The sequence below is a fragment of the Ornithorhynchus anatinus genome, chromosome X1, assembly GCF_004115215.2.
Source record: "Ornithorhynchus anatinus isolate Pmale09 chromosome X1, mOrnAna1.pri.v4, whole genome shotgun sequence".
In the NCBI taxonomy this organism is placed as follows: Eukaryota; Metazoa; Chordata; class Mammalia; order Monotremata; family Ornithorhynchidae; genus Ornithorhynchus; species Ornithorhynchus anatinus.
In genome coordinates, this window is record NC_041749.1 from 90,264,536 (window position 1) to 90,289,439 (window position 24,904).

General features: G+C 48.0%; 3 protein-coding genes across 5 annotated transcripts in view; 1 reads left to right on the forward strand and 2 right to left on the reverse strand.

The window, feature by feature from the left end:
• The window catches only part of LOC100074417 (cytochrome b-c1 complex subunit 1, mitochondrial), a 23,402-nt gene extending 22,488 nt beyond the window's left edge, over window positions 1-914 (reverse strand). Inside the window, exon 1 of the mRNA XM_001505983.4 lies at window positions 807-914. Within this exon, the coding sequence (XP_001506033.2) occupies window positions 807-875 (69 nt within the window). The 5' untranslated portion in view covers window positions 876-914. The remainder of the gene's footprint in view (window positions 1-806) is intronic.
• On the forward strand, window positions 914-13,822 carry LOC103170413 (nuclear pore complex protein NUP62-like). 2 transcript variants are annotated; one of them, XM_007668311.3, is made up of 6 exons: window positions 914-1,051; window positions 3,707-3,786; window positions 5,288-6,910; window positions 7,116-7,171; window positions 9,762-9,832; window positions 12,546-13,822. In XM_007668311.3, the coding sequence occupies exons 2-6, from the start codon at window positions 3,767-3,769 to the stop codon at window positions 12,915-12,917; spliced, it is 2,142 nt and encodes a 713-aa protein (XP_007666501.2). In that variant the 5' UTR covers window positions 914-1,051; window positions 3,707-3,766; the 3' UTR covers window positions 12,918-13,822. The 2 variants fall into 2 exon arrangements, with proteins under 2 accessions (XP_007666501.2, XP_028906992.1); XM_029051159.2 differs by lacking the exon at window positions 914-1,051 and adding an exon at window positions 1,433-1,496.
• Window positions 13,823-14,910: 1,088 nt separating this feature from the next.
• On the reverse strand, window positions 14,911-18,903 carry LOC114806543. Of its 2 annotated transcripts, none has more exons than XM_029051544.2 (4): window positions 18,811-18,903; window positions 16,396-16,457; window positions 16,122-16,225; window positions 14,911-15,873 (listed from the first exon to the last, which is right to left on the reverse strand). In XM_029051544.2, exons 1-4 carry the CDS (start codon window positions 18,831-18,833, stop codon window positions 15,427-15,429), a joined length of 636 nt encoding a protein of 211 aa, XP_028907377.1. In that variant the 5' UTR covers window positions 18,834-18,903; the 3' UTR covers window positions 14,911-15,426. The 2 variants fall into 2 exon arrangements, with proteins under 2 accessions (XP_028907377.1, XP_028907378.1); XM_029051545.2 differs by lacking the exon at window positions 18,811-18,903 and adding an exon at window positions 17,158-17,280.
• Between the last annotated feature and the right edge of the window lie 6,001 nt (window positions 18,904-24,904).

Here is a 24,904-nt window from a genome sequence, read left to right on the forward strand (position 1 = left end):
TATTTTAATTTAATCCTCAATTACTTTCCTCTACAGGTTTTTGTAAGAGACCAAGGAACACGAAAAGGCACTTAATGTCAAAATAGCTGAATCTCGGAGAGGCCTTAGGATGAGTCTCAGCCATGTTCTGAAAAGGTCACCCTGTGGAACCAAATCCCTTCAAATGCTTCCACTGGGCCTCTCAAGAAGGCAGCCAAATAGGAGGCAAAAGAAAAAATATCCTATTAGGCGGCATGAGACACTTCGCAAAACACCACTGAAAAAGCAAGGAAATATGGATTAAACCCGGAGAGCGGAGAGATGTCAGACCTGGGTCCCCAGGCATACACCTGGCCCTTGCCTAATAGGGGTAAAGTGCCCAAATCCTTCCTAAATCTTTAACCCACTTGAAAAGGTGCCTGCAAAAACGGAGGTGAGGGAGGATATATATGTTCAGTCCGTCCCGCAGCGCCAGGGCCCATATCTAAAAAGGCGAGAGGTCAGGCCCCATCATGACCCGAGTGACCCCTAAGGGTTTCGAACGCGGGGGGCACAAACCTGATGACCTTAATCGGCCACATGGACCGAAAAGGCGGCCAAGGCACCCAGCGTTCCGAGCCCCTCCGACTGCAGGACGGAAGCTGAGCCCGGGACCTCCTCAGACCCCCATGACCTTCCCTCAAGGGCTGCTGGGCCTAGCGGGGCCCTGTGCCCGCCAAGGGGTTCCGGGGCGCTGCCCGCACGCGGACCCCTCCGGGCGGAATTCCGAGACTGCCATAATCAATCCGACGATTCCCGTTAAGGGACGTTAAAAATAGGTGACTTACCGAGCGGCAGGCCCGAAAAAAGGCCCTACCTGCAGCACCACCCACCCAGCACACAGAAGAAGCCGCCATTTCCCTTCTCTTACTCGCCTAGGCTGTACTGCGCATGCCTGCTAAAGGCAGTTCATTTCTTGCCATCCAGAGTGCGCATGCGCAAAAGCTAGGCGACTTGGCGAAGCCTCTAACGCCCCTTGTTCGAGGAACCCGGTACCGCAGAGAGAAATCCTACCGTAATTGCACTAATCTAGGTTTGGTTTTCATTCCTTCTGCTTTTCCTCTTTCCCTCCTGCTTTTCCTCTTTCCCTCCTGCTTTTCCTCTTTCCCTCCTTTCAATGATCCACTGAATAATGAGGCAAAAGCCTCATGAGTGTGACGAGGGGAGGGCGAAGGGGGGCAATTAATTTATAATACAGTTGTGTTAGAACTTTCTCCAACTTATTAAAAATACTCTTTTCCCCTTAAACTTATGATGAAGTCAAAATGAAATGAAATAGAAAGTGCCTGGTTTGCTTATAAGTGATCAGATTCTCCAACGGGTCCCAACTGACTCTACTCCTCAACATTCTAAGTCCATGGCAGAGCTTCAGTTACTCCTCTAGAGTGGGGTGGGGCGGGGTGAGGGAGGTTGGGGGGAAGAGAGCTTCTGTAGGAGCAAGCTCTGCCCTGGGAACTCCACTGCAGTCGGCTACTCCGGTATTTCCTTTACTTTGTTGGCTCTTTTCCAGGGTCCCCTAGAAGTCTGAATGCTCCAGGGTAAATTTCCTAATAATAATTATTATTATAGTATTTGTTAAATGCTTACTATGTGCCAAGCACTGTCTAAGCACTGGGGTAGATACAAGGTGAGCAGGTCATCCCACATGAGGATCACAGTTTAATCCCCATTTTACAGATGAGGTTACTGAGGCACAGAGAAGTTAAGTGGCTTGCCCAAGGTCACACAGCAGACAAGTGGCAGAGCCGGGATTACACCCCACATCCTGTGACTCCCAAGCCCGTGCTCTTTCCACTGAGGCACGTTGTTTCTCTGAGCCACGTTGCTTCTTCTAAATGATATTACTTCCCCCTTCCACTGGCCATGGATATGGATTCAGATCCAGAGCATAACTGAAGGGTTTCCCAGGATCTCAAGCAGCCCTGAAGTAACCCTAAGCCCTGGAGGTGGCCCTAAAACCAGTTCTGACTTGGGGGGTTTCTATACTAGACCAATCCTCCTGAAACATCCTAAATCACACTGCTCATCAAGGCCAACCAGTCTGGAATGAGATGGGTTGTCAGGGAGGAATGGTGAATGGGGCTTTTTGGTACTCTGTCAAACCATAAAGCCTGACTACCTCAGAGGACCCTCCTGGCTGGTGTATGGAGTATTGCATAGGTACAGAGGCCAGCAAGTGGGCTTTGGATTTCCATGGAACTGGGGAAGCAACACTGAGAAAGTGGTTGGGAAAAGAATTATCACTGAATTATTGAAAAATTGTTGCATGACTTCCCAACGACCAAAGATGCTAACAGATGAGATGAGTTGAGCAGGAATGTAGTATGAAGAAATGGAGGGAAACAGATATTGGCTTTGATTTGCAGGTGAGAAGAAAGAGAGAGAATCAGGGACACTTTGAGGTGGTATTTGAAACCATGAGGGTAAATGGGCCTCCCAAGAGGATGAATGTAGAGTGAGAAGGATAAAAGACCCAGAAAAGCTCCCTGAGGATGCCCAAAGTAAAAGAGTGAGGAGAGGAAGAAGAGTCAGCAAAGGAAGTTGAGTAGTGGTTGAAAGGGTAAAATAAGAACCAAGAGCAAACAGTGTCTACAAAACCAAGGCTGGAGAGAGATTTGAGATTTGACACAACTATGTCCGAAGTGGCAGAAAGGTTAAGGAAGATTAGGATGAGGGTGTAAAACCTTGTCAAAGATGTGAAATCTTCATAAAAACCTTTTGAAAATTTAAGTATATTACACCCACTGATTCCCCTTTACATGTTTATTGACCTCTTTGAGGAACTTGAGCAGATTAGGAAATCATCGTTTCCTTCTCCCAACACTTTTCATTCATTCATTCATTCAATCGTATTTGTTGAGCGCTTACTATGTGCAGAGCACTGTACTAAGCGCTTGGAATGTTCAATTCGGCAACAGATAGAGACAATCCCTGCCCAACAACGGGCTCACAGTCTAAGCACTTTTCTAAGCACTTGGATAGATATAACATAATCAGATCAGGGATAGTCTCTATTCCACATGGGGCTCACAATCTAAGAGGGAAAGAGAGCGGGTATAATAGTAATTATGGTCATTGTTCAGCTCTTACTATGTGTCAACGACTGTAATAATAATAATGATGGCATTTGTTAAGTGCTTACTATGTACCAAGCACTGTTCTAAGCACTGGGGGATACAAGGTGATCAGGTTGTCCCACGTGGGGCTCACAGTCTTAATCTCCATTTGACAGATGAGGTCACTGAGGCACAGAGAAGTTAAGTGACTTGCCCAAAGTCATGCAGCTGACAAGTGGCGAAGCTGGGATTAGAACCCATGACCTCTGACTCCCAAGCCCTTGCTCTTTCCACTGAGCCACACTGCTTCCCTAAGCACTGTACTAAGCACTGGGGTAGATAATCGGGTTGGACCAAGTCCCTCCTCATAGAGCTCAGTCTAAGGGGGTTGGAGAACAGGTATTTTATCCCCAATTCACAGACAAGGAAACTGAGGCTCAGAAAGGTTATACTGATTTGCCCGATGTCATGTAGCAGCCCAGTAGTAGAGTTGGGACTAGAGTCCAGGCCTCTTGACCCTGTTCCAGGTTCTTTCCATTAGGCCACTTCACCAACAACAGGTTGTATTTTTTGAGTGCTCAAGTATCTTAAACCAAATTCTAGATTTGACCAATTTATCTCTCTTCTTACAGCTTACACTCTTGCTAGAAACACTGTAAGTCCCCACTGAGCAGTCCTTCGAGTGCTCCAAAATGGATGCCAACCGACCCAGGTAATTTATTTAAATACAATCTATCAGTTTGGTTTAAAACATCTTGTATAGTCACAGCAATTTGATTCACTGCCTCTTGACCTGTCTGCCATAAAAAAAAACCCCAAAAGACCAAAAAAAAAAAATTGGGGTGTGGGAATCTAACAGCTCTCTCAGTAAAGACCATGTTAAAGAATTAATTGAGCCTCTGTGCCATCTCCTTTTCTTCTCTGTATGCACTTTTATCCCACATTCATCAAGAGTCCTCACTGACTCCCAGGCCAACTTCTGGCTTTTTGTATATTTGAAAATTCTTTATCTGCTCTGACATCTTTGGCAAGGAACTTTTCACACTCCTTTTTGACCCCACCTAATGGCCTCTTTGTACTTGACCTGCTTTCTGGATGCTATATTGTTATAGATACTTCTTTTACCCTGCCAGTTAACCTTGCAGATTTATACTTGGCAGAGTCTATTTTTCTATGCAGGCCTTTGATATTTGTGTTATGTGGGAGGGAAGGAGGAAGGGAGGGCTGGAGGGGCACAGGGATATAGCAGATTCCAGAGGGCTATTTTTTTTAATCCACTCCTTTTAACAACTTCTTAGAGGCTCCATTTTATCATAGTTCCCTTTTCTACAATTTAATATCCTCGTGTTATCCTTTTGGCTTTTGCACCCTAGAAAAAAAATGACAAAATTGATCTAGTTATACCAGAATGACTTTCCCTCATATTCCCGCCTGCCCCAGGCTCCATTTCAAGCTTTAAACTCAAAGAATGAAATACAGATGAGACCCAAATATGGATGAGCTGGAGAAAAATTAGATCAAGTCCCACCAGCGGGCCACCAGGGAGACCAATATCAGATGTACTGGGTTAGTTAGCAGTGCTTCCTCTTCTCCCACCTCTACTTAAGGCTTTGGAAATTCTCAACCGACTTTAGTCCCTTCTCAGGAGTGTCTGGGTCCTTCCAGGTGACAGATTTGAGGCATTTCAGAGGGATCCCAATTTTGCACAGAGTGTGGAAGGTTGGGGTCAGAGGAACTGGGACAGAGCTCTGCTTTTCAGCTCAATGTGAGCATGAGCGTGGAGCCCAGGGAGAGTGGGTTTCAGAGGGATGGGATGATTTTAGGAAGGAAAGAAGCTCTGGGCTGCTTAAGCACCGTTAACTTGATTTTTGCCCCAACTCCTACAATAAGCCTCCCTTTCCCAACAATCTCCCCATCGCCTTGCCCTTGATTTCCAGTCCAGTCCAGTTCACACTTTTTCAGTCCAAGCTCTGGGCATAATTAAGACTAGGTGGGGCCATCAACCCTGGATGGGGCTAGGGGCTTGGGGCAATGGAGGAAGTGGTTTCAGTTGGGCATCATGGTAACACAATATCCTGAGGTTAAAAGAGGCCCTAACTTCAGGGTCTTTCCTGTTCCGAATATCTCACCAGCCCCTGAAGACACAATCCAGTTCACTTTGAGATCTTCAACCAGCCCCAGTCTCACTTGCATCATTCGCTCTTTCCTTGCAGGATGCCCGGACTTGGCCCCAGCTATAGCTCGGGTCCCAGGTTCAGCTTGGGTCCCGGCGTCAGCTCCAACCCCCAGGTCACCTTGAGCCCCAGAATCAGCTCCGGCCCCCAGTTCAGCTTTGGTCCCAGCATGAACTCCAACCCCCAGTTTGGCTTTGTCCCCAGCATGAACTCCAGCCCCCAGTTCAACTTGGACCCCAGGGGCAGCTTGGGCCACGAGGCTAGCTCTACTGCTGGAGTCAGCTCTGGCTCCCAGTTCAGGTTTGGAGCCAGTGTCAGCTCTGGCTCTCAGTTACATTTTGGAGCCGGTGTCAACTCTGGCTTCCCGTTCCACTTGGGAGCCAGTGTTAACTCTGGCTCCCAGTACAGCTTTGGCCCCAGCATGAGCTCAAGCTCCCAGTTCGGCTTTGGCCCCAGCTCGGGCTCCCAGTTCAGTTTGGGCCACAAGGTCAGCTCCAGCCACAGTGCCAGCTTGGGCCCTATCGTCAGCTCTGACCCCCAGTTCAGTTTGGGCCCCAGCATCAGCTCTGGGTCCCAGTTAGGCTTGACCCATAAGGTCACCTCTAGCCCTATCGTTGGCTCAGGACCCCAGTTCAGCTTCGGCCTTAGCACCAGCTCCAACTCTCAGTTAGGCTTGGCCCATAAGGTCACCTCTAGCCCTATCATTGGCTCAGGACCCCAGTTCAACTTCGGCCTTAGCACCAGCTCTACCTCTCAGTTCAGCTTGGGCCACGAGGTCAGCTCTAGCCGCAGTGCCAGCTTGGGACCCATCACCAGCTCTGACCCTCAGTTCAGCTTGGCCCCCAGCCTCAGCTCTGGGTTCCAGTACAGCTTGGGCCACAAAGCCACCTCTAGCCCTAATGTCAGCGCAGGTCCCTGGTTCGGCTTCGGCCCCAACACCAGCTCTACCTCCCAGTTCAGCTCGGGCCACAAGGTCAGCTTTAGCCGCAGTGCCAGTTTGGGCGACCAGGTCAGCAGCTCCAGCCGCAGTGCCAGTTTGGGCCCCATCATCAGCTCTGACCCTCAGTTCATGTTGGCTCCCAGCATCGGTTCTGGCCCCCATTTCGGCTTGGGCCACAAGGTCAGCTCCAGCCCCCAGGTCAGCTTGAACCCCAGCATCGACTCCGGTCCTAGTTTCGGCTTCGGCACCAGCGTGGGGTCCAGTGGCACCAACGTTGGCTCCGTTCCTCAGTTCAGCTTTGCCCCCATCGTGGGCTCCAGACCCAAATTTGGCTCCGACCCCAGCATCAGTTCCCTCGCCAGATTTGGCTTCAATCCCAACATCGGCTCCAGCCCTGCATTTGGCTCCGGCCCCATCGTCGGCTCCGGACCCCACTTCAACTTTGGCCCCAGCACCGATTCTGGTCCCCACATTGGCTCGGGCTCCAACTTTGGCTCCAGCCCCCAGTTCAAATTTGGTTCCAACGTCAACTCCGGGCCCAAGTTCAGCTGCGGTTCCAGCGTCGAATCCGGCCCCAAGTTCGTCTTTGGCGCTGGTGTTGACTCCAGCCCCAAGTTCAACTTCACCCCCAGGCCCAGATCCAGCCCTGCCTTCAGCTCTTATGGCATCAATGTCAGCCCTGAACAGGAATACATGGAGGTGTCTCCGCCCCAAGGAACAAGGTAAGGAAGGCAGCGAGCCTGGTGTGGCCGTACCTTCAGGTTGGTGCTAGGACATGCCCCACTTGGGTGAGAATGGGTTTGTCCTGCTCTGGTGGTGTCCAGTCAGTGGCTGCTGGGCTTAGATCCAGGAGACCCAGAAAGTGGGGCTTCCAGGTTGTGCTGGGCTGGAGAGAGATTGAACTGGCCCATTTTGTCTTCCTTTTAGGGATGGATTTCAGTCCTCCATGGGCTCCAACAACCCGTTCCCTTCACTGGCTGCAGGTAAGTCTCAGTGCTGAGCTCCTGTGGCCCTTCCTCGTCTCATTCCACAAAATAACAGCAGGAGCTGTGGGCAGTTCAACTCTGGCCTCTCTTTTAAGGTAAACTTGCTGTTTCCTGGGTTGTTGTTCTTCGTATCCCTATCAACCTACTGATGGCATTTACTGTGCCCCTACTGAGTGCAAAACACTGCCACGCAATTGCCACACAAGTACTACTGTGTTTGGAAGAGTTCAACAGACATAAGACATACATTCTCTGCCCCCAAAGAGTTTGCAGCTTAATGGGGAAAGAATCTGTTGTATTGTTCTCCCCCAAGTGCTTAGTACAGTGCTCTGCACACAGTAAGTGCTCAATAAATGCCATTGATTGATTGAAGACAACCGAGTAAAAATTATTTACAAATAATGGGAGCAGGAGGAAGAACCAGGATCCAACAGGAAGTACAAGTCCATCAGGATGAAAGAGCTGAATAAGTAACTGAGTATACAAATAAGCATGCATATCTATAGAAGTGCTGAGGATAGAGTTAAAATAAATAAGTGCTCAGGGTAACTAGGGTGTTGTGGCAAAGTTTCTTGAAGGAGGTGGACTTTTAGGAAGTCTCTGAAGATGGGGATTGCTGTGCTCTGGCAGATTGGCAGGGAGTCCCAAGCTGGGCAGGGCCACCTTCAGAAAGCCACACACCCTGAGGTAAGCGTCTTTAGTGCCGCCCCTCACATGGTCCATGGTGCAACATTTCCAAGATGGCAGCCTCTCACTGTGCATGACTAACATGGAGTTGCTGCTGGGGCCGGAAGAAGGTTCTGGCAAGGGGGAATCGAAAGCTGATGCAGAGGCAGAGTGGGGTCTGACTGCCGGAACATTTTTTTGATGCTTTTAAAACACTAAGCAAAAAACTGCAGAGATATTTTTACTTCACTGGGCTGTGGGAGGGATGTAATGGGTGGGACCTGCACAAGCTCTCAGGCGTCATGACGGCTTTGTCCCTAAACATCCTCCACTGAGGAACCCTAGTAGTGGGTACTCAACCATACCTGCTTGGGTCCAGGCAGGTGGTGGCAGCAGCCAGGTCCTTGAAGCAGAGGTAGCTAGGACAAGAGAGTCCCGTAGCTGGCAGGGGAGATCGCCCCCGAAAACTGAAGGGGGCCTGTTCGTGGGATTGGAAGTGGCTGCAGGGCTGCGGTGGGAAGATAAGCTGCAGAGTTTCAACAGCAACCAGGGACAAGGTCTGTGGATCCCGGCCACGAGAGAGTCCAGCTGTGATGGCTCTGATTCAGCTTGGGGAATCCCCTCTTTGGGGCTCTTGTTACTGTGGGGTAAGCACAGAGCATCTCCAAGGCGAGCAGGCCCCAAGTAGATATCTTCTGCACTGATTCGAAGCCGTCACTATCCCTGAAGGGGCAGAATCCACCAGCCCTTTGCCATCGGGACAAAGGCAGAACATCTCCACAACGACAACAGCCAGGGACTAGTCAGGTGCAAGAAGCAGGGAGGAAGCTCAGGGGATAGCTACTTCAGGTCTGTTTGCTCACAACTCTGAGCACCCTGAAATAAACAGCTGCCTGGCTGCGAGGGACTGGCGGAAGGACTGTTGTTAGGGGGTGGGTGGAGAAGCAGAGGATCCTGTAATACATTAAAAATGACTGCCGCACCTGTGACAGAGTGAAGGGTGGGGTGGGGACTCTGCACATGTGCTGTGGCCATCTTAATGAGGTCAGGGAATCCTCGTGAATGTCCCAAGTGGTGGCCATCTTGGACGAGTCAAGAAGTAATTTGAGATCACCTGCAACCCTGAAGTAGAGCCTGCTGGTCTTGCTTACCATTGGAAGTGAGACCTGAGGTTTGGGAGGAACAGAGTGCGAGAGGAGTTGGAGGTGTGAAAGTTGAGAGCAAAGTACAATAAGAAGGTGAGTTTGGGAAGAGTGAAGAATGCTAGCTGGGGAGTTCAGGATGAAAGGAAGAGATATGAACTATTAGAAGAGCTAGTAGAGAGCCTTGAAGACAATTGGGAAGCATTTTGGCTTGCTGGAATGAGAGGTTGAACAAAGAGGGTGGGTGTCTAGCTGGCGCAGAAGAGGCATACCCAGGAAAGGTGTGGAAGAAGAACAGTGCCTGGCATATAGTAATTACTTAGCAAATACCACAAACAGAGCAAAACCAAACCAACTGGGAAGGAGCAGAAGAGAGCAGTCCCACTAATTCCCTGGCTGCATGTCTCTCCTTTGCTTTGAGCGCTCTCTTCTCCCCTTAATCTCCAGCCTCAACTTCTGTTCTGTCCAAGCTGCCTTTGCCCAAACATCTCTTCCTCAGTCATCCTTTGATCTCCAGGTCTGTGCCCAATCTGTCACTTAGGCATGGACTTCTGTCCCTTATCATCTCTAGTCTTGTTCCCCCATCCTTCCTCTTTCTTCACCTTTCTCTTGCAGCCTGATGCCTACCTCCTCCAAGAAGCTTGCTCTCCTGCATTAGCTCCCCCTGCTCTCCCCCCTGCTCCTCACCTCATTCTTGCAGTGAGTCTATATATTCATATTTTGGTATCAGTCCAAGATCTCCTATCTCACCACTCTTTCCCTTATGACTCTACCCACAGGCAACCCGCCCACTGCTTCCAATAAGATTGGTCCAGTTTATGAAGCCAGCAGGAATCCAGTGCCATTCCAGGTCAGTCCATTTTTCTCGGCAGTAAACAGAAACTCTTAACTGCTCGATTCAAGACTCTCCACCGACTGTCTCCTTTACCTTTCCACACTCTTCTTTCATTCATTCATTCAATAGTATTTACTGAGCGCTTACTATGTGCAGAGCACTGTACTAAGCGCTTGGAATGTACAATTCGGCAATAGATAGAGACAATCCCTGCCCATTGACAAGCTTACAGTCTAACTGGGGGAAACAGACAGACAAAAGCAGTAGCAATAAATAGAATCAAGGGGATGTACACCTTATTAACAAAATAAATAGGGTAATAAAAATACATACAAATGAGCAAATAAGCACAGTGCTGAGGGGAGGGGAAGAGAGAGGGGGAGGAGCAGAGGGAAAGGGGGGAAAGGAGGCTTAGCTCAGGGGAGGTGAAGGGGGGGGCAGAGAGGCAGCAGAGGGAACAGAGGGAAAAGGGGAAGCTCAATCTCAGTCTGGCAAGACCTCTTGGAGGAGGTGAGCTGTCAGTAGGGCTTTGAAGAGGGGAAGAGAGTTCGTTTGGCGGAGGTGAGGGGGAAGGGCATTCCAGGACAGCAGGAGGACGTGGGCCAGGGGTCGACGGCGGGATAGGCGTGAACGGGGGACGGTGAGGAGGTGAGCGGCAGAGGAGCGGAGCGTGCGGGGTGGGTAGTAGAAAGAGAGAAGGGAGGCGAGATAGGAGGGGGCAAGGTGATGGAGAGCCTTGAAGCTTAGAGTGAGAAGTTTTTGTTTCGTGCGGAGGTTGATGGGCAACCACTGGAGGTTTTTAAGGAGGGGAGTGACATGCCCAGAGCATTTCTGCAGGAAGATGATCCGGGCAGAGGAATGAAGAATAGACTGGAGCGGGGAGAGACAGGAGAAAGGGCCCAGTTTCTTTCATTTGCACCTCCCAAACTAACCTCTGGATGGTGCTTCAGTCTCAACTCTCCCATTTCCAACACACTGGAATTCTCCCCCAACTCCCACATCTGTCCAACCGTTTCCCTATCTTAAAACTCCTCTAAACCTAAACAGGAGGAATCCCCAACTAATCACCCCTTCCCGGTTAGGTCATTCCATCAAGTCACCCTTAAAGCACGTAGGTTGAGTGTGTTAGTTTATTTACTGACTGCATTTATTCATGATTTACTTATTTTATGGTTTCTAGTTGTAGCTAGGTTTTTCCTCTTATGCCAGTGTATAGTAATAATAATAATAATTGTGGTATTCATTAAGCGCTTACCTGTGGGCCAAGCACTGTACTAAGCGCTGGAGTATATACAAGATTATCAGTTCCCACATGGGGTTCACAATCTAAGTAGGAGAGAAAACAGGTATTGAATCCCCATTTTGCAGATGAGGAAACTGAGGCACAGAGAAGTGAAGTGACTTGTCCAAGGTCACCCAGCAGGTAGGTGGTAGAGCAGGATGAGAAACCAGGCCTCTGACTCCAAGGTCCAAGCTCTTTTCCACTAGGCCACGCTGCTTCTCAATGTGTGAATATAATCCTTGTCTGCCTGTCTCCCCCATAAGCTCCTGCAGAGGAGGAACTCTGCCTTCCACGTTTAGTCTGTGTTCCCCAGCATTTACCTAAAGCCAAGCAGCATGGCCTAGTGGAAAGAGCATGGGCCTGGGAATCAGAAGACCTGGGTTCTAATCCCAGCTCTGCCACTTGTCTGTTGAGTGACCTTGGGCAAGTCCCTTCACTTCTCTGTGCCTTGGTTACCTCATCTGCGAAATGGGGATTAAGACTGTGAGCCCTGTGCGGGACAGACAGGGACTGTGTCCAACCTGATTATCTCATATCTACCTAGTACTTAGTACAATGCCTGAAACATAGTAAGCGTTTAACAAATACCAAAACAAAAAAGTGATCGATCAATCAGTACTATTTACTGAACCCTCACAATGTGCTTGGAAGAGTGCTCTGCATTTAGCAAATTGGGTGAGACCTTTACAAGATGAACTTTCTGCCCCATCCTCCCTTGAAGAGAGTCAAGGAGTAAATGTTCAGTCCATGTTTCTCCACTCTCAAGAACTTCCAGTGGTTGCCCATCCACTTCCACATCAAACAGAAACTCCTCACTATCGCCTTTAAAGCACTCAATCATCTGGCCCCTTCCTACGTTACCTTGCTGCTCTCCCATTACAACCCAGCCCGCACATTTCGGGCCTCTAATTCCAACTTACTCACTGCACCTTGATCTCAGCCCTGACTCTTGGCCACATCCCGCTGCTGGCCTGGAACGCCCTCCCTCTTCATATCCAACAGCCAGTTACTCTCCCCACCTTTAAATCTTTATTGAAAGCTCATCTCCTCCAAGAAACCTTCCCTGACTTGGCCCTCATTTTCTCTTCTCCCCCTCCCTTCTGGATCACCCTTGCACTTGCATTTGCTCCCTTTTTTCACCCCTCCCTCAGCTCCACAGAACTTACGTACATATCTATAATTTATGTATTTATATTAATGTCTGTCTCCTCCTCTAGACTGTAAACTGGTTGTGGGCCGGGAACGTGTCTACCAACTCTGTCGTATTGTTCTGTTCCAAGCTCTTAGTGCAGTGCTTTACACCCAATAAGCGCTCAATTAATGTGATTGATTGACTGATTGAATGGAAAATGCTGCTGTATGGGTCCAGGATTTTTGGATAAATATGTTGCTTTCTCTTTCTTAAGTCTCAAGGAACTCATTTTTTCCCTGGTCTTCTTCCTCTAGGGGACCACAGACCCTGATCCCATCACTCTGAGTCAGATGGAGCCAGCCTTCCAGAGATCATTCAGTACCCAGGAGCAAATTCGGGGGTCCATGGAAATGGGCAGGGTCAACAGTACCAATCAGCAATCAGGTCAGAGAACCCAGCTGAGTCTCTTCTCCTCCTCCCCCTTCTGCACCAACCAGCCTGAGGCCAGAAGAGGAATCCTGAGCAGGAATCAATCTCCAGAGGCCAACTCTTCACCCTCCAACTTCAAACCCAAGGGCATCTTGGTCCCAGAAAGCTTCAAGGCCGAGCAACAGCTCCCTCAGGCCGCCGAAGGTGCAGCTCATTCCCCCCAGAATGTCTGTCGCCGCCTGTCCTGGGATTCTTAAAGCTATAGAGTCAGGGAACTAATGTGTGGGTCACCCTCTTCTTTCTCTGTACACCCTCACATCCCACACAATTCACATTTCATGTCCCCCTCTCTTTTGTGTACGTGGGCAGCCCCCCCCAGCTCCTAAAGCCCAATAGTGCTCAGATTCTTAGTTCTTAGATGCCCTAAGGGCCAGGCTCAGGCCCTCTAGCTTAGCAATCATCCCCTTCCTAGACCCTCAGCCCAGCACCTAAATAGATTCATTACAGTTACAAATCTTCCTCCTTACTTGTGATAACCTAGAGGACAAGGAAAGGCAGCTTCTGGCCCTTAGCTGACTCAAGGAAGTAAGTAAAAGCCTCTTCAACTCCAACCACACCCCATACCTTCGATCACCACAGAGCACTTTGCAGAAGGTCCTTTGTATCCAAGTACCTAGAAAGAACAAGCTCTCCATTGATGTGCACCAAGATGCCTCTAACCTCTCCCATCCCAAGAATCCCCAACTTCACCTTCATCTCCCCTATGCCCTCCCCAACCTATGTGGCTTCTAGACAGTATAGGGACTGTGAACATCCTAAAGGCAAGCGGTGATGTCAGGGGACGTGGTTGGGATGCCAAGGGTGGTCAGGATGACTTAGAAAGGTTGTTCTAAAAGGAAAAAGGCAGGGACTGCCTTTAAGACCACTAAAGAAAAATTGTCACTCCTGCAAGAGTCATCTACCAGAACCTCTCCTTCCACTTTCAAACATCTAAGTCTTTTAAACACCTACCCTTTCAAGGCAGCTACACCTTCATCAGGGTCAAGAGAATTGGGAAAGTTTGAACAAAAATCATATACTTTTTAAATATTAAGACCCTTGTTCTCTCCTGTTATGATTTCAATACAGTCTCAAAACATTAAATTTCTTGTTATGAACTCAGTAAATGATTCTGCTGGTTTGCTTTTTTCATACCCATTCAAAATGAATGACTGGCTGTACTCAATCCACTAGAGGATGGGCCCAGGTGAGATTGGAAAGCAGACATTTTGGTTCAATGTGTGTGTGTGTGTGTGTGTGTGTGCGCGCACACGCGCATGGTCCTGTGAAAACTGCCATAAAGGCAAGGGGAAAACAGTAACCCATCTGAAACCAAGTCACTGTTGCCCTGCCCAACCACTATGTAGCTCTGCTCAGCGGCAGCCCTCTGGCATCAGCTGGTGGAGTGGAGATCCTTAAGGCACGGGGAGCAGGGGCTGTCTGGAGTTCTAACAGGTGAAGGCAGCAGGACATTAATCAAGGGAGGTGGGGGTGGGGTAGGATTTAGGGACCACATTTCTGCTTTCACACCCCCATCCCACATACCGATGGAGTCGAAGGGGGACTCCCACCCACCTAGTGAAACTCCCAGGAATGGACCACTTAGCGTCCCTAACTTTCCTTCTGTTTTCATATAAACCTCTCTTGAACATACAGGTGCTTTTTAGTCTGCCCAACTCCCATTAGCTTCACAACCCACTTCATGAGGAGTGTTTCCTGTGCCTTATTTTGCACTTGAAACAGCAGACCTCGCTGTTTGAGCTCTGGGATGGGGGAAAAGGCTAAAGGCAAGTGGTGTAACTACAACCCAAGCTGAGCAAGTCACTTCACTACTCTGTGCCTCAGTTACCTCATCTGTAAAATGGGGATTAAGATGGCGATTCCCATGTGGGACAGGGACTGTGTCCAGCCTGATTACCTGCTATCTAGCCCAGAGCTTAGAACAGTGCCTGGCACACAGTTAAGTGCTTAACAAATACCAGAAAAAAAAAACCTCGATGGGTGTGGGGACTTTGCTTCCTAAGGAAAGCTGTGTTTCCTCAGTAGATGGACAGTAATGAAGTTCCAAGTCCATTCCCATACCTCCTAGCCAAAATGGTATTCCCATGTGGGTAGGGTATTCTTGGACCAAGGCTTACCAAATGGATGAGGGACTAGTGGCTTTGATGGGCTTTTTGTCATTCCTTTATGACAAAAAAATGAGACTTTGAATTTTTGAATTTTTCATTTATTTTTTTCCAACAACTTCAAACACTACATGAGACGACAAATGTGTGACCATATTTGCTCTGGGAAGACCACCTAACCTATAATCAGAATCAGACCTTTACAGAAAGGGTCAAGTGCTGCAACTATTTGTATTTGGACAATAAATTCAGAGCGTGGAAGGACTTATGGGTTCCACCTGGGTCTTTTCAGCGAAACCTAGACACGGAGAATAATTATCAGCAACTACCTATCATTCTACAATACCTTCCCATTAAATTCCCCTGCCCAATAACACACATACCCGAGATGTCTGTGTGTAGGGAGTGGGGGGAAGGGGGACACACCCTGATTTTTCAAATGAAGAAGTTAAAACTCAGAGGGATTAAGTGCGTTGTCCAAGGTCACAGCAGATCACTACCAAATCTAGAACAAGAACTTGGGTCTCCCAGCCTGAAATACATTTCCTTAAGCCACACTAACTAGCTGAAGAGCTTTCCTAGGACAACCATCTGAGCTGCCCTAGTTCCAGGAAAGGCGGCGACGCGCCCCGCGAGCATAGTAGACCCTCTGGGTGGGCCTGGAGGGCATCTCCGGTTGGGAGCCTCGGATATTGCCATTTACAGCCCGGGAGCTATAAGTAGAAGTTGGAGAAGAGATGCTCGTGTTCAGGCTGCTGTAACGAAGCTGCCTCCTGCTCCGGTGCCAAACATGGGGCAGAGGTGGCTGGACCACTTCATTGGAACGCAAGTAAGCCGGTTCCCCGGCTCCAAGAGAGCTGGCATCGATGGAGAAGTTGCTTGCATCAGCCGAGCTGGTTGAGGCTGCCTCTTCCTGGGCCACCTGAGCGGAGTTACCATAGGTGTTGCCCTGATTCCCACCCATTCGGGGGCAGGAATTGGAGAGATTGACAAGGGTCAGCAGGGCCTGAATCTCACTTATGGAGAGGTGTTCAGTGTCTGCAATCTCCTGCAAAGAAGATTTTTTTGAGCATCAGGGTAGGGAAAAGCAAGAACAAATTCCATTAAAAATATGTGTGGTCTTGGGGGTCCCCGGAGCCTTTTTTTATGATTCATTCATCACGAAGGAGAACAAAGCAAGCTTTTCCATAAAAACTGTCCCAGCATTTAACAGGCACACCCTTCTCCCAGTCTGCCTCTCCATTTCTGAATTTCACTCTCCTCCTCCTCCTCATCCCGGGTTTGGGTGGGGTGTACCTGCAGTCCCTCGGAGTTGATAGTGTCCTCTGCATCTCTAAAGAGACGCCCCTCATCACGATGAAACACAGTGGGAACAGAAGAAGAGCTCGAATCATTAGTATCTGGTAAGAGACAAGGGCTAAGAGTGAGAGAGGCTGGGGAGAGGGACTGCTATGTTGAGAGGTTGGTAGGGTAACAGAAGTAAAGTCAGAGGTTCAAACAACGGACCACGGCAACGCAAAGCAGCCGATTGCCAGGAGTGGGTGGGGTGAGGGGTGTTCGTTCTGCTTACCTTCTCTTGACGGCTCCATGTAGAAGCAGTTGGGAATCGGGTTGCTATTCAGGCTGCGCAAGCTGTGAATGAGATAAAGATAGCGACCATGCACCTCTTCTCGTTTTTAAGCTCCTACTGCGTGTTGAGCAGGTACTAGGTGCTTGGGAGCATAGAAGAAAAACAGAAGAAATGGTTCTGATCTTCAAAGACCTTACAATTTCATGAGGGGAAACAGGCAGACACAGATCTGACCACATATGAAGAAGGGAAACATGAACATAGACACAACTGTAACAAGAGTAAGAAAGCAATGAAAAAACCTGGACTAAATAACTGCTACTCGCATGAGAATTCAGGGAGGGGGAGAATTACCCAAGGATTGCAGGCCGGGAGGTTTGAGCTGTTAGAGTTCAGAGAAGTGCATAACGAATACCACAGTTATTACCATTATTATTGGAGAATCAATCAATGGCATTTATTGAGCGTTAATTCATTCATTTATTCAACCGTATTTATTGAGCACTTACTATGTGCAGAGCACTGTACTAAGCGCTTGGAATGGACAATTTGGCAACAGATAGAGACAATCCCTGCCCAATAACGGGCTCCAGTCTAAACGTGTGCAGAGCACTGTACTAAACTCTTGACGATATTGTACTTTGCCAAGAGGCTTCATATGGGTAGACTGGAGGCCAAGCATAAATGAAAATATTTAGGATCGTTAAAAAATTTTAACCTATGATTTCTAACAATGGGATGAAATTAAAAAGGCTCTACAACCTCCTCCACCCTCTGCCCCGCGCCCGCTAAAGTGCCGTCTCTTGCTTCTCCCAACTTCACCGTGCAGATTTGATTATTCAGGCAAAGGTAAACAGTGCGGTGCAACCGTTCCCTTTCCAGCGCGACACTCCCTCGCGGAGACCACGCGGGGCCGTTTCCTCCCCGGCGGAGACGAACGTCATATCCCGCGGCCGGGGAATCACGTGGCCCCGCTTCCCGCCCAAACGCTGCAACCCCATTTCCGAAACGCCTTCCAACCTTGGTCCCTTTACGCGCTCTCCTCCCCTCCCCCTCTCCTCTCTCCCCCCTCCCCCACCCGCTGCCAACCCCGTCCGGCCCTGGGACCGGCGATTTCGGACCAACCGCCTTCGGGCCAACCGACTTTGCGACGGTGCGCGTCCTGCGGAGGGGTGGAAACCCATCCGGGATTCGGGGACCTCCGGGGCCTCGTCCGTCCCCGTCGCTGAGGCACCGCGCCCCATCTTGGGACGAAGGGAGGGGTCGGAGCTGCGAGGCCCCGGGGCCGAACGGTGCCCTACGGAAGTGGGAAGATGGGGCCGCGTACATCCGGGGAAAAAGCAAAAAGTGCTGCGGATGTGAAATGGAAGCCCGAAACCATTCATTCATTCATGCATTCATGCATTCAATAACCTGCCCCTGCCCTTCCCCCCGCCCCTCCCCCCAGAAAAATAACGGATGCCCCCAGCAAGTGCTGAAATGAGAACAGATACGAAAATAGATGAATAAATAAATAAATAAAAACCCGTGGAAACGCGTCTAATGGAGGCTGGAGTCTCCTAACTCAAAATATCCCAATCCCAACCATCGGCTGACTCGCCATTACTCGTTCTCCTGCTCACGACACTTAGCCCCGCTCCTTGCCGCTCCGTTGAATCGATTCCCTGTCCGCTCCCTTGCCTACATCTTCACCGCCCTCTTTTCCCTCAGAAATGCCGAAAATAATCCAAAAGAAATACTTCAGTTCCAGTCCGTGTCCCATTACGGTCCGCGAACCAAGAAAGGGTGGACGGACACGTAGAAGAAGACGGGGACGAAAATCGAGGGTCGCTACGAGATAAACCCCTCAGAATTAAAAAAAAACACACATTTCCCTCAGAAATGTCGAAGAAAAATAAAAAAAAATTATTTCAGATCCAGTCCGTGGCCCGTTACAGTCCGCGAGACAAGAAAGGGCGCACCGATGGACAAGCAGAAAGAGAAGGGGACGTAAATCGATGGGAGCTATGAGATAAACCCCTCAGAATTAAAAACAAAATTTCCTTGAGAAATATCGAAAAATTAAAAAAAAATTACTTCAGATCCAGTCCGTGGTCCATTACAGGCCCCCGTCAAGGAAGGGAGGACCGGTGGACAAGTAGAAAGAGAAGGGGACGCAAGTCGATGGGAGCTATGAGATAAACCCCTCAGAATTTTTTAAAAAAACATTTCCTTGAGAAATATCGAAAAATAAAAAAAAATTACTTCAGATCCAGTCCGTGGTCCATTACAGGCCCCCGTCAAGGAAGGGCGGACCGGTGGACAAGTAGAAAGAGAAGGGGACGCAAGTCGATGGGAGCTATGAGATAAACCCCTCAGAATTTTTAAAAAAAAACATTTCCTTGAGAAATATCGAAGAAAAATAAAAAAAATTACTTCAGATCCAGTCGGAGGCCCATTACTGTCCGCCCGCCAAGGAAGGGCGGACCGGTGGCCAACCAGAGAGCGAAGAGGAGGCAGATCGATGGGAATTATGACAGAAATCCCTCAGAATTCAAAAAACGTACCTCAGGGTAATTCTTCGCAGGCCCCGCGTCGAGCTAACCGTCCGTTGCCAACGCGACTTGGCACCGAGGGGCTTGTGGGAGAGTGCGCGCGAGAAGGCTCCACCCTATCACCATCAAGGGGTGGCAGCCCCGCCTCCTTTTCGCCAGTAGGAGGCGGGGCTGCCACCCCTTGATGGTGATAGGGTGGAACCTTCTCGCGCGCACTCTCTCTCCCCCTCCCCCCTCCGTCTCTCCCTCCTTCCGTGTCTCTCTCTGTCTCTGTCTCTCTCCCCTCTCTGTCCGTCCCATCTTTGTCCCTCCCCTTTGACTCTCGAACTGCCCTTTAGCCTACTCACTCTCCCCCGCCCGACCCTCGTCTACTACTCGACTAACTTTCCTTCCCCCGCACCCCCCCGTTCCTGGCCTTCCCGGGACTCGCCATCTACGAATTAAATGGTAACGGGGGTCCCGGAGAAATACATCACTTGAGTATATTATTGCGTACTCTATTTATTTCATTAATGATGTGCATGAATCTATGATTCTATTTATTTTGATAGCATTGATGCCTGCCTACTTGTTTTTTTTTCTCTGTCTCCCACTGTGGGCTGGGAACATATCTACCAACTCTGTTATATGGTATTCTCCCAAGCATTTAGTACAGTGCACTGCACACAGTAACTACTCAATAAATAGGATTGACTGACTGGCTGATGAGGAGGAAAGGGAGTTGAGATCCCTCGAAAGGGTACAGTTGACTCCTCTCTGTCTGGCATTTGGGATGTACATCCCCTTGATTCTATCTATCGCTATTATTTTTGTCTGTCCGTCTCCCCCGATTAGACTGTGAGCCCGTCGTTGGGCAGGGATGGTCTCTATCTGTTGCGCAATTGTACATTCCAAGCGGTTAGTACAGTGCTCTGCACACAGTAAGCGTTCATTAAATACGATTGAATGAATGAATGAACATCTAAGGAGACAGGAAACAACCCAAACGCCAAAACAACATAGAAGACAAAGACGAATGTGGTCGACAAAAACGAGCAGTAGGGTGTTGTGGTTAAGGCGGCTCAGTTCTCCTACATCTGTAGTGGTTTTCCTAGATGCCCAATAAACACTTTTTGATTGAATGATTCTCTTTGGACTTAGTCTGTAAAACTAGCAGAATCAGGGAAGTGGTCTAACCATCGTTTAGACTGTGAGCCCGTCATTGGGTGGGGATTATCTCTATCTGTTGCCGAATTGTACATTCCAAGCGCTTAGTACAGTGCTGTGTACATAGTAAGTGCTCAATAAATGTGATTGAATGAATGAATGAATGAATGAATATTATCCATGTCTTCTTGGGTGCATGTCCCTGGGAATAACTTGAATGTCTCTCAGAGTTTGTCAGGGTGATAGTCGATGTCTGCTGAATTGGAAGTTTCCTGGAAGAGAAGTGCATTCCAGCACCTGAATCCGGAGCTCTTGTTGCATCTTCCAGCATAGCGACAGAGAAGGAATTGGAGAGGATCAGGCTTCCTCTCCACCCCTGCTTTACCCTACTGGCAATGGGAACAGATTTATAAAGGAATTCCCCACCCCCACCCTCCCACACACACACACCTTGCTTCAACACAGCCAAGACATGCCATCTTGAGATAGCCCAGAATCTTAATTAACTTTCCAAGGCAGACAAATATTCTAAGCAATTTCCAGAGTAGTAGGGTATTGAGGTCTTGGTGCTACTCCCTTGTGCTTTTCCTGTGTCCGACATCCTGCAAAGTTCACAACCACTGTGCCACACTGTGATTCCAGAAGCTTCCACTCGATGATATTCGTCAGTAGTAGATCCAGGAAAACCCTGGCTAGATTCTTGCGAGGTGTGGTATGGCCCAGTAGATAGAGCACGGGCTTGGGAGCCAGAAGGACCTGGGTTCTAATACTGGCTCTACCTCTTGTCTGCTGTGTAACCTTGGTTAAATCACTTAACTTCTTTGTGCCTCAGTATCCTCATCTATAAAATGGGGATTAAGATTGTGAGCCCCACGTGAGACGTGGATTGTGTCCAACCTGATTAGTTTGTATTACCTTGGCATTTAGTAAAGTGCCTGGTACATAATAAGTGCTTAACAAATACCATTTAAAATTATGGCAGTGAGATGCAATTGCCAGCTGCAATCTCTCTTCTTGGTGATGGTAGCATTTTCAAGTTCTTGTGGCATCTTTGTTCATATGTGAAGGAAGAATTTGCATAAAGATGTAAAGTGTTTAAGCAGGGTGTCTCCCTCCATTCTTTGAGGATCACAGCAGGTTTGCCATCCGGACCAGATACTTTTCCATTGTATGTGCCTCTGAGTGCTGCAGTGATTCTGCCATTTCTCCTATCTGCAATATATTTTAATGTATATTTTCCTCCCAGACTGTAAACTCCTTGTGGGCAGATATTGTGTCTACCAACTCTACTGTGTATAGTCAGTCAGTCGTATTTATTGAGCACTTACTGTGTGCAGAGCACTGTACTAAGCAGTTGGGGGAGAGTACAGTATAACAGACATATTCCCTGCCCACAACGACCTTACAGTCTAGAGGGGGAGACAGACATTAATCTAAATGAATAAATTACAGATATGTACATAAGTCCTGTGGGGCTGGGAGGGGGGGATGAACAAAGGGAGCAAGTCAAGGCGATGCAGAAGGGCACTGAAGAAAAAGAAAAGAGGGCTTAGTCACGGAAGCCTTTTTGGAGGAGATGTGCCCTCAATAAGGCTTTGAAGGCGGGTGGAGAGTAATTGTCTGCCAGCTATAAGGAGGGAAGGCATACTTTCCTAAGCACTTAATACAATGCTCTGCACACAGTAAGCCTCAATAAATACCATTGATAGATTCCCCAACATTTGAGTCAAGCAGAATGTTTTCTGTGTTTTTTGAAGGGCCTCATCTTCAATGGTAGGGGGATATGTTGAGGAGAATATTGAAATATTGTTATTAGTAATCACAACAATAATAGTAGTGCATGCCAAGTGTGCAAGCACTCTAAGGAATCCTGGCATTAAATTTAAATAGCGTTATTGCATAAAAGCACTAAAAGAAGAGTATTATAATGGAGGATTGCTGAATAGTCAGCATGAACTTGGAGTAGTAGGAGTGTGGTAATTGTATTTATGAAGTGCTTACTTTTGATTGATGTATAAAATGCTTGGAAAAAATACAGGTGGCAAATAAACTAGGCCCCTGCCCCTCAAGGGGCTCACAATCTGAGAATATCCACCCTCCCTTCTGTGTCCCTTGGCAGTGTATCCTCAAGCACTTGGATACTCACTCCAGCCCCACAGCGCTTACGTGCATCTCCTTATTCTCTCCCATTTCCCCTCTGTGTAATTTATTTTAGTGTCTGTAGACTATAAGCTCCTTATGGACAGGGATTGCATCTATTAACTCTACTGGGTTGTACTTTCCCAAGCACTTAGTAAAGTGCTGTGTGCACAGTAAGCATTCAATAAATACCATTGATGGATTGATTAATTGAAGGTTGGAGAGAGGGGCTGGTCAACAGACATGGAGGAAAAGATGGAAAAAATAGCATAAGAGACAAGGACAACAATATGCATTCAATCATATTTATTGAGCACTTACTGTGTGCAAAACACTGTACTAAGTGCTTGGAAAGTACAATACAACAATAAAGAGAGACAATCCCGGCCCACAAAGGGCTTACAGTCTAGAGACAATAAGAGGGTTGGGCATTATGACTAGAGGAACAGAGTTTCGGGCTCCTCTTGTCTCAGAATCCAACAGTCCCAGCTGCAGCCTCAGCCTTCCCAGTGTTCTGAAAATTGAAGATTTTTCATGCTGCCACCGCTCCTCACCCTCCTGGCTGGAGGAAGGGATGATAGGAGTCATGAGATGCCATTGTTGAGATCATGGGGGAATTCAGGAGGTCTGGCTTTTGTTTAGTAGACGCTAGGTGATTGGTGAGCCCAAGATGGTGTTTGGTACATTCACTCAGCAATCATAGGCCTTGCTGTTGAATTTGCCAATCCCAAATGACCTTTCTAGAATGACTTTGAATCTATGTAGAAACGTTCTCTTCATGGCAGCTTTTTTTGTTGGGGGGGGCGGGGCGGGCATACCAATCTATGGTAGTTGTTGAGCACTTACTGTGTGCAGAGCACTGTCCTGAACCCTTGAGAGAGTACAGTCCCTCTAGACTGTAAGCTTATTGTGTGCAGGAAATACATCTACCAACTCTGTTGCATTGTACTTTCCCAAGTGCTTAATATAGTGCTCCGCTCACATTAAGCACTCAATGAATATCACTGATTGACTGATTAATTGATACAATACACAATACATGTTCTCAAATAATTTATGATCAAGCAGGTGTATGTGCTTATGATGGTGGCAAAAATGCTTTTTTTTTTTTTCCAGAGGCCTGACTCATCCCTCAGGAAAGATTTGAAGGTCCTTTACTAGTGATTATCCCATGGCAAACCCAACCTGATTTCTGAAGGAGCAAAGCCTCTCCAAGAGAAGGTTTATCCAGGACCATTTTTGTCTCACTTGGCACTTTAATATCGATTCTGCACCTGGCCAGGTCAGGGGTTATTTGAGAAGGTTATCTTATAGGTCAGTGACTGTTGACCTTCAATGACTGTTGATATTTCATCACGAGATGGTTAGTTTCTTAGTAAAAGTCTTTTTTTTCTGCTACTCCTAGGATTTATTGAGCACCTACTATGTGCAGAGCATGGTACTAGGTGCTTGGGAAAGCATAATAGAATTAGAGCAAGGGCCTGGGAGTCAGAAGGTCATGGGTTCTAATCGTAGCTCTGCCACTTGTCTGCTGTGTGACCTTGGGCAAGTTACTTAACTTCTCTGTGCCTCAATTACCTCATCTGTAAAATGGGGATTAAGACTATGAGTCCTACCTGGGACAAACTGATTACTTTGTATCACCCCAGGGTTTAGAACAGTGCTTAGCACATAGTAAGTGCTTAACAAATACCATAATAATTATTAGTAGTAGTAGACATGGTCCCTGACCTCAAGGCACTTACATTCTAGCGTGGGTAGATAGGGAGGAGTCAGACACCAAAATAATAGATAGGAGGAAGTAATAGAGTAAGATATAGGTACATACATGCTATGGGCATTATGATACTTAAGTGCTTTAAGGGGCATAATTGAGGGAAGGGATGGCGTCTATTAACTCTAATTGTGTTCCCCCAAGTACTTGGTGATTATTAGTCTAATGCTCTGCCCACAGTAAGTGCTCAATCAATCAGTGATATTTATTGAGTGCTCACAGCATGTAGAGCACCATATTTAGCACTTGGGAGAGTACAATAAAGTTGGTAAACATGTTCCCTGCCCACAAGTTGCTTAAAGTCTATTTATTTATATCGATGTCTATTTGTACTGGTGTCTGTCTCCCCCCTCTAGACTGTGAGCTCATTGTGGGAAGGAATCATCATTCTCTATTGGTGTACTGTATCTTCCCAAGCGCTTAGTGTAGTGATCTCCACACAGTAAGCACTTAATAAATACGATTGATTGAGTGAATGAGAATAACATTAATATAAATAAGTAAATTACAGATATGGACATAAGTGCTACGGGGCTGAGGGTGGGGTGAATATCAAGTGCTAAAAGGTCAGAGATCCAAGTGCATAGGCGAGGCAGAAGGGAGAGAGGGAGTAAGAGAAAAGAGGGCTTAATTGGGGTAGGCCTCTTGAAGGAGATGTGATTTTAATAAGGCTTTGAAGGTGGGGAGAGTGGAGGTCTTTCGTATATGAGAGAGGGGGGAGTTCCAGGCCAGAGAGAAGATGGGGGCAAGGGGTTGGCGGCGAGATAGACGAGACTGCGGTACAGTGAACAAGATGGCACTAGAGGAGAGAGGTATGTGGGCTGCAGGTTGTAATAGGAGAGTAGCGAGGTGAGGTAGGAGGCTGCAAGGGGATTGAGTGCTTCAAAGCCAACGGTGAGGAGTTTCTGTTTGATGT